This window comes from Camelus dromedarius, chromosome 16 (assembly GCF_036321535.1).
Source record: "Camelus dromedarius isolate mCamDro1 chromosome 16, mCamDro1.pat, whole genome shotgun sequence".
Taxonomy (NCBI): Eukaryota; Metazoa; Chordata; class Mammalia; order Artiodactyla; family Camelidae; genus Camelus; species Camelus dromedarius.
Genome location: NC_087451.1, coordinates 53001662 through 53011051, shown reverse-complemented (window position 1 = coordinate 53011051; position 9390 = coordinate 53001662). Strand labels below are relative to the sequence as shown.

Sequence of the window (9390 nt, the reverse complement as noted above, 5' to 3'; positions counted from 1 at the left end):
AGCAAGTGAAAGCTTAACATGTATCATCCCGTCTAAAGCCTCACAGCTGCCCTCTGTGCCCCTATGGAAGACTGTTGCTATGGGCACAATACTTTTCACATGATAATTCATACCCAATTTTAATAATGACGGGTGTGATTTTACATGTGAGGAAACTAAGACTCAAAGAGACAAAAGTAATTTGTCCCGAGTCACCCAGTAGACATGGGAGTTGAATTCGGGTCTGCCAGATTCCAGAGCCCCTGTTCTTAACAGCCATGTGACACCCCCACCTGGTTCCTGACTCAACTAAGATTCCAACCACGATAGCCCGGCCCAGGCAAGCCTGGGGTCCGTCCCTCGCAGCGCAGGGCAGGGCTCTGCTGGCCCGAGTGCAGGCCGGCTCCTGAGATGCCTCACGGGGGTGGGGGTAGGAGCTGAGCTGCTCGCCGAGGCTGGTGGGAGATTCCTGGGGCACCTTTTCTGGCCTGATGGACAGTGGCAGCCAGGGTGAAATAGAAATTGGGAGATCAAGAAGAGGCAAGAAGAAAAGGGAGGAAAGGGGGAGCCAGGTTGGCTAGCCCAGCCGAGAGGGGTGAATGTGAGACCTGGTAAATTCATAGGCTTCGCCCCACATCGTAGTGAGCCCATCAGACTCCTCCCACATCCTGCAGTCAGTGTAATTTGTGTCGGACTTGAGCTGCAGCTGACTAGCTAACGTCCTGTTCTATTTTGTAGACAGGTGATGAAGCATCTGTTGCTTTTAGCTTGCAGGTTTCTTTCTGTATTTTGCAGTTAATAATTTTTTTTCGGGTTTCAAATATCTTTATAACCTGGAAAAGCTGGTAGGTGGTAGACACCATGCCCATGGTGCCGACGGATAAAATGTCCTAGCAGCTGTGAACTTCAGAGCTCTGCCAGTTGTGATCAGCTTTTTTGCAATGCCCTGCTGGGCACACAAGCTCTCTGGCCCTGTCCCTTCCATCATCCCCCCTTGTGTCCCAAGCTGGGGAGGCCGGGTGCAGCAGCATGGAGCCCAGCGGCCTGGGGGACTCTGATGTGTGGGCCGTGCCTGTATCCAGGCCGGTGGTCTGACCCAGCTCAGGAAACCATCTCTAGCTTTGGTATTTCTTCATGGGTCACTAGGGCAGTGCTGTGATGTCAGAATTATTGGCATTCCCTTGGAGTTTCTCCCCCAGACCTCCAAGGAATTTCTTTTGAAAGGAAGGGTGCGTGAAATGACTCCGGGAAGAAAAGTTGCGTGTTTCATCTTGTTCCCGTCAAAGTTCTCATCTCACAGACGCAGGGAAACACAGTTGAGAATGCCCAGGGCTTAAAGCCATTTCTGCCCTCTAACTCCTTTGCCCCTGAGACTGTTCTTCCCCACCTTCCAGGATGGTGACTCCTTGTCCCTCTCCTAAGGAGCAGACCTGTCACTGCCCTGGGCTGTGCTGCCTGGCACCTCCCATCACTGAGACTAGCTCTCCTTCACAATTTGCTTCAATCCCACTGGCTTTCATTTAAGCTTTTCTCCCGTGAGAAACAGAACAATTGCTTAATGGACATCTAGACCCACTTCTCAAACTGAGGTGCTTGCAGATACAATCTAAAAAACATATATATGTATGTATGTATATATATGTATTTCTAATTATAGAGACTAAAATTTTGCCATGAAACTCACAATTAAAAGACATTTTTATGGAATAAGTAGGTATATTGCAGGTGCTGTCCATGGGGACCACTGGTGTTGGGAGTCTGTGGACATACTCTTGGAGTCTTGCAAGGAGAGTTTCCTTTATAAAGGAGTGTGTACATTACCCACCTTTGAAAAATACCCATTTCTAGACTGTTGTTCTCAAATGCCATTCTCAGCCACTACCAGCTCTTGAGGAAGTTTGAGTTGGTCCATAATGAAGTGAAAAAGAGTAATGTTACTTGATGTATCCACATGCTATGTACCTAAAGCACATGTGAGCCGAGGTCTAGGAAGCACTGAACGAGCCCTGCCCTCTGACCTCATCATGCAGAAGGGGTGATGGAGGACCAGGGAGGATGAGGCCAGTGTCGTTGGAACTAGGACCACAGCGAGCAGGGGGTTGTCAAGTGAATTTCTCAGGCTCTGAGGGACTGTGATGGTTGATGCACTGGTCTGAGCTGACCCCTGGTGGCCAGAGAGGAGCACCGGGCTGCAGAAATCCCCCGCAAAGTACCTGCATACAGTAAATGCTCATAATTAACAATCAGAGTAGCCACATTTATGTGTGCTTATCATGTGCTGGGCCCTCTGCTAAGAACTTTCTGTGTAAGCTCACCCCAGCCCCGTGGTGTAGATCTCCTCCATCCCATTTCACCAGTAAGTCTCAGAAAAGCTGCGTGACCTACCAGGGGACCCAGCTAGTGGGTGGTGGAACAGAGAGCCCAGATATAAATCCTGGCAGTCAGACTCTGACACCCCATGCTTGTGACCGCTAAGCTGCATTGTCACCTGGCCGTATTAGTGAGTGACCGAATAAATGATTAAAGTGAAGTGATGGGAGGGTTTGCGGGTTACTGGAGAGAAACTTCCCTTCTAGATCCTCAGGTCATCTCTGAAGGCCTCCAGAACCAGGGAGCATCGTTCTCGTGGTGGGTGGAATCCTCTGGGACTTCCCTTGTCAGGAAGTCCTCCCTCGGGTCGAGCTGAGAGCTGCCTCACTAGGACCACTGCCCCTGGGTCCTATTCCAGGGCCGTGTGGGCCTGCAGAGCCGCCCGACAGAGTGGTTGTCACCTCCTAGGTCCATCCCCGCCGAGGGCTCAGCAGTGTTGATTTTAACCGTTCTTGTCATCCATGCATGTGCAGTGATAAGCCCTTGACCATCCACCATTTCACTCTTTGCCCATGTGCCCTTTGCTCTTCAGTGGCCCTAAGTGGGCTGAGTGGTTCTGTTCCCCCTGAGACCTGGTACCTCAGCCCGGTCTGAGCGGGCATCTCCCCCTCCCGCAGCTGTCCCAGGCTGCGGGCTTGTCTTGACAACGTTAAGGCCTCAGTGGGGGAGGCTGGGGCCAGGTGACTAGAGCGGGGATGACAGAGGGAAACTGAGGCTGTTCGGGGGGTGAGCCCCAGCCCTCTGAAATGGTACCTCCCTCCCAGGCAGCACCTGGGGTTGGCCCAGACTAGAGGCCCTCCTGTCATCCTGTTCTCTGAGTTTCCTCGACAATTGGGCCTCCTTCTCAGGGCCAATCCTGCAAAATAGTACTGGGACTTTCTAAGCCTGTTGCCTAGAGTCGGTTTCAAGGTAAATGCAGTTTGCCTTGTAAAACCGAGTTTGGGCGAAGGCCCTCCTGTATCTCTTGGTAGGCTTGTTACCCAAACGCAAAAACTCTGTGTTCCCCACAAGGTAGATGAAGGACACCTTCTACACACATTCGGATCCCAGAATGGACCATGTGTATGAGCAGTCGTTCAGCCTGAAGGGAATCTAGAAACACATACCGCCATTTCTCAGCCTGTTTCCTAGAGCCGGTTTCAAAATAAAGGCAGTTTGCCTTCTAAAATAGAGTTGAGTTTCTCTGCCCTGGGGGCTTGGGACCCGTGACTGTGAGAGGAGAGTCCTCACTTTGTTACTGTTAATGATAGATAGCAGTAGCTGCCTGCCGCCCCCCCCCCCCCCCGCTGCACACCGGGCACTGAGCTAGGGCGTTCATGCACGTTACCTCATCCAATCCCGTGACAGCTGTCTGAGATAGGTACTCATGTGTTTGTTCTCCATGTTTCGTTTGAGGAAAAGGAGGCCCGTAGGGGTTAAGTGACTTGCTACAGGTCCCCCAGCCAAGCGGAAGAGCTGGGGTTTGAATGCAGGTCTCCCTTATCTTAGGAAAATAGCAGAGCCGTGGACAAACAAGCCGAATCTGGAGCTCTGGCAAACAAATTCACCTCAGCGTTCCCGCCTCTGGGCGGTCAGTCTCCTTCCCTGAGACAACATTCTTTGCCAAATAAGTCTTGATTCCAACTTGGAAGGGAGGACGTTTATAAACACACACAAACGCTTCCTGGAATTGTTCAGTTCACCAGCTTGGGGGTCCAGGGGTGCTTATTGCAATTACTACCTGAGTTGCTTCACCTCACTCTTCTCCCCACTTGTCTCCAATCCACGTTCCAGGGCCCCCTCCTCCAGGCAGGCGGCAGAGCTCCTGCTGCAAGGGGAGGCAGACTCTCTCTGTTCCTTGTCAGCACGCCCCTACTCCTCCCAGCCTGGATTGGCACCTTGCCCTGTGTCCTCCTGGGAGATGGTCTCCTGCCAGCTGTCACACAGCCCAAACCCCATCAACCTTCCCTGCATGTCACGTTTGGTTCTAACAGCCCCATTTCGGTATTCCCCCAGCTTTGTCCATACATGGCTTGCCATTCATTTGGGGCCCACACAGTTCTGCTGCTACTAAAATAGCCTCCTTCTAGCCCTGCAACGGGGCTGAGGAGGTGCTTTCATGAGAAAGGTCTGCAGAGCCGCATCTCTGCCTCCCCACAAAGCTCTTCCTTTTTGGAATCAAAGTCCCCGCCATCAGTCTCCTCCCCCAGGTACCAGACATTGAGGTCACAATGCTGCCTCGCGCATGCCCACCCCTGGCCCTTGGACATCTACCTGGCCATCCCAGGTCCCCTTATAGGCTCTAGAGCCAGGCAAAACTGGGTCCTGGATCTCCCAAGTTTAGCTGAGTGACCTTGGACAAATCACAGAACCTCTCTGAGCCTCTGGTTCTTATCTGTAAGGTGAGAGTGAGTCACACCTACAACTTAAGTTTGTATAAGGAACGTGCAAGCACGAGGGCTGGCTCCTGCCAACCACTGGGCGTCATAGTATTGCCCTTATATTCTGACTTGTCCCCAGAAGACACAGAGAGACTCCCCTCCCAATGGCACCTTGCTGGGCCGTGCACTGGGCACCCCTGAGCTGCACCTGCCCCGGAACTGCTGCAGTTCACAGGCGTTTGTCTAAAGTCTGCCCCTTCTCACAGCCAAGGATGGGACAGCCAGCCAGGGAGCCAAGGACGCCTGTGGACAGGACTTCACCTGGGACACTGCTGTGATTTACTCATGGTTTCACCCTTAACTCTCATGGCAGGTGTGGAGAAACATGGCAGGACCAGAGCTGGCCGGCCCTGTCCTCCATGGAAGCTGAGGTTGGGCTGAGACCCTCAAGAACACGGCCACACATCTGGGTCATAACACCCTCCCCTTGTTCCATCGGTGGGTTTTAGATGAAGGAGCAGTGACTGCAGCCTCACTGGGGATTTAAGAAGGCCACCTGAACATATCCCACCTGGGGCTCTTTAGAGATACTATTTCCCTCTACCTGAACCCTCTGCCAGGCACATTCATACGTGCACACACGTGCACATACACACACACACACAGAGCCTGCACCAAACAAACTACTACTCCCTCCCTCAAGTCTTACCTAAAAATTCAGTTCCCCGGGGCATCACACAGCACCCGGCAAACGGCAGGCCCCGGCCTGCTTTTCCCTGACATGTGCTGGGTGTTAATACGGGCCCGACCCGTCACGGGGTGGTGAGCAGTGTAGAAAAATGATAGGCCAGGAATGCCACGCCTGGGACATTCTAACCCCGAGCTGCCTGGTACCTGGCCTCGCCCACCTGTGCAGCGCCCTCGGTCAGTTCAAGGTTGCCAGCGTCCTGTTCCTTCTAATCTGAATTCCTCAGACCTGGACCTTAGCTGAGGCACCTGCTCTTCTACAAAACTTTTTGGTGCATAAAGCACTAGAGAAATCCCCAAAGACTGTTTTGACGACATCAAAATGTAAAACTTTTGAAGGTTAAATAAACAATAAGCAGAGTTAGAGGGAATCACAATCTGGGGGAAATATTTGCCACTAGTGCAAAGCATAAAAGATATCAGAGATATGAAAGTTCAACAAGTCTTTATTGAGGGTGAGCATTCTCTGGGCACTGGAGTAAAGGACTGGAGGCTGGAGTAGCCGCTGAGTGGGTGGTCTGTGTGTGAACTGCACTCCTGGAGGTGTGGTGGTGAAAGGGCCTGGATGGAGGCCGGTCAGAGGGCTCCGCATCCTGGGAGAGCTCCAGAGGGGCAGAGCGAGGCACACAGGAGGGGCTGAGAGGGATGGTGTGGCTGGACCACAGAAAGCGAAGGGACAAGGCAAGGATGCAAGGGTGGGGATGTTGGCTGGGCCACACCACCCCGGGCCTGGTGGTCCTCTTCTTGTTTAATTTTTTATACTTTATTCTAAGAGCCATGGGAAACCATGGGTGGATTTTAAGGAGAGGCCACAAGGTTGGATTTGCCTTTTCCAAGCTCACTCTGGCTGGTAAATCAAAGAATGGTTGAGAGGCGGGTAGGGCTAGATGTGGGAACTGATAGGATGTGTGGCTATTGTACAAGGTCAGGTGAGAGACAGTGAGGGCTTGGGGTGGGAGGTGACACAACTTTCAGATGACTGGACGCGTCAACAGCCTGACAATGATGCCGCGAGAGACCAGAGCCAGAGTCGCCCCTCTGAGCCACTCCCAGATCCCGACCCTCGGAAACACTCTTGAGATAATAAATATTTGTTATTTTAAACTGCTAAGTTTGGGGGTAATTTTTAATGCAGCGATAGATAACAAATACTCCCATGGCTTGTTTTAATCAATCTTTTCATTTAGCAAATATTCACTGAGCAACTACTTACTCGAAAGAGAAATCATACTTAAGAAACTTTTTAGGTAAAAGGCGGAGGCTACCAAATAGTACGCAGAATATAATCTGATTTTTGTTAAAGTGTGTGTTTGTGCACACATGGTAGATGTTTAAAAGGATATTTACATACCACAATGTTTATTACTTTCCGCTTTAAATTTCCCTGTGTTGTCTGAGTTTCTTTACAGGAGCATGTAAAACCTTTATAAGCAGGTAAAAACAATGCTGTGATTTCCATTTGGGGAAACAAAAGCATCTTAACGTACCCTCCTAGGAGAGCTGGAAGGCAGAGTGTTCAAACTCAGTGTTTCACATGCTCTGACACACGTGCCAGTTGCCTGCAGGATCTGTTAAAATGCTGAGCCGATTCAGCGGGTTTCTGGTGGGGCCTGAGATCCAGTATTTTCCTAATAAGCTCTCGGGTTAAGAAGAGGTAGCTGGCCCAAGGACTAGACTCTTGAGTAGCCAGGCTCTAAAGCAACCCTGGATTTAGAGCTCCGGGCTCTGGGATTGAATCCTGACTATCCTAAGGTGTAGTTCAGCCTTGGGAAAAACACACAACTGACCTGTTCTTTGTTTCCTTTTTTAAGGAAGGAAGTGGACTAGATCTGTCATTGTTAGGACTTTGTCCTTTGATGCTGAACCCTTGCTGACTGCTGAAATGGTCCTAAGCCAGCTTTCCAAGCCATAATACCCACCTCTTCATGCGAGATGTGTTGCTGGCCTCTGTGGGGTATGCACCCAGAGTCTCCTCACCAGCAGGAAGGAAAAGGAGTCCCTGCTGGTCTGTGTGTCTCTGTGTCCCTGCAGTCCCTCTTCCTTCCAGGTGATGGCAGCAGAGGAAAAGGAGTCCCAGAGGGCAGCGGCCAGGCACCCAAGCGGGACAAGTGGGCATTTATTTGTATATGTTCTTTCAAAAGATTACAAGATGAACTGTGCCAGTTCAAATTCACGTGCTTTATTTGTTTAGGATTCGGGCTCCAGGTTTTTGTTCCAGAAAGATTTGAAGCATTATTCTAAGTGGAAGAATTCAGGATTAAAAATAGAAACCATGCAGAACTTTTACCTGGCACCTGAGCTGCACGTGGGCAATGAATGTGGAGGATGTGGCCACGTGCTAGCCAGCCTGAGTGCCGCAAGGCTCTGGCTGAGAGCTGGGGATTATTTTTGCGTCCTAGCCTGATAATCATGGTTGTTGTCCCCCCATTTCACATATGTGGAAACAGATTCAGGGAGACCAGCACGGTGATCTTGGCTTGTTAAGTGGCAGAGCCGAGACCCTTCCCATACATCCCTCTGCCTCCTTTGGGTGGCACAACTTTCATTTTCTGGCCCATTTTCATTTTCTACCTACCTTTGCAGAGAGAAGGGTTTTGTTGCTTTGATAGATTAAATCTATCAAAATGTAGGAAATTGACCCGAGACCACAGTGTTGTCCATGACAGTTGTTCAGGTGCAGTCTGTGTCACAGCTGGATGTGAACTAACTTACATCAAAGGCTGATGGCAGCAGGGAAACTGTGAGTTCACTGAGACTGAGAAACTGGTTCAGTCCTGTTGTTTCCTGATGATTTCCTCCACTGCAGTCACCCTGGCCTCCTCAACGTTCCTCCAACACTCCACACGTGCTCTGATCTCTGGGCTTTGGCACCTGCTGTTCCCTCTGCCTCTAACACGTTTCCTTGATATCAGCAAAGCTCACTTAATTGCCTCCAAGTCTTTGCCTGAATGATTCTTCCAGGAGCACCCTGGCCTCCCTACTACTCCACTCTGCCCCTCAGCCCTCTCCCCCTTACCTTGCCCTGTTTTTCCCATGGTGCTCATCACTTCCGGCACCCTATATAACTGGCTTTGCATTACGCTATTGATCTATTTATGTGCCTACTACTATGTTGTTGTGATATGTTGAATAATAATAATTTTAAACTGAATATCAAGTTATTGTTGTGTTTATTGTTTGGCCTCCATGAAGGCAGGGCTTTTTTGTTTATTCATTGTTGTATCCACTGAGTCTAAAACAGTGACCACCACATAGTAGGACCTCAATAATGAATGAATAAATGAATGAATGAATAATATGTGAACTACCCTGATAGCTACATGTCAAATATGTGCTGGACCTATGAGGGAAATATTACCCAATGGCGAAGAAACTAACATGTGAAATTCGTATGTAGACATGCAGCTGACACAAGGTGGGGACATGTGACCCACCATGCCAGGCACTGGACCAAATGTGACAAGCCTTCAAGGGACGTGCAATGCACACGTAGACACACGTAAACCAAGTGACAGACAAGATGTAGAAGGCGTGTGATGGGGATGTGATGGCACAGGCTGAGCAAACTGACGGACGTGTGATGGAGCGGGCAGTATGGGTAGCAAGCACAGGGAAAGAGGCTTGTCACTGCCCCGTAGAGATGTCACTGCTGGACCTCTGGGGCCTTCCTCATTATAATGCAGAGGTATCTTTGCATAAACCGATGCCCCTTCCCAAACAAACAACTTTTGCTTTGCCTAAAAAAATGCAGAATTTTTTTTCCAGAAATATTCTTATGCCTGGACTGTCTCCCCAGAATTCAGGGAGACTTAATTTTTTATTTTTTGCCCTGGGCCCCTTTGGCAATCTGGTGAAGTCCATGGACCCCTTCTCAGAATAATGCATAAATGTACGTTAAATGTATAAAATAAAAGGCATTGGAACAAAGGAAATA

General features: G+C 50.0%; 1 protein-coding gene across 1 annotated transcript in view; it reads left to right on the top strand.

Annotated features, from left to right (window-relative positions):
* Window positions 1-8572, top strand: part of LOC105105757 (rap1 GTPase-activating protein 2) — an 18913-nt gene extending 10341 nt beyond the window's left edge. Inside the window, exon 6 of the mRNA XM_031469684.2 lies at window positions 7268-8572. Within this exon, the coding sequence (XP_031325544.2) occupies window positions 7268-7283 (16 nt within the window). The 3' untranslated portion in view covers window positions 7284-8572. The remainder of the gene's footprint in view (window positions 1-7267) is intronic.
* The last annotated feature ends 818 nt before the right edge of the window (window positions 8573-9390 follow it).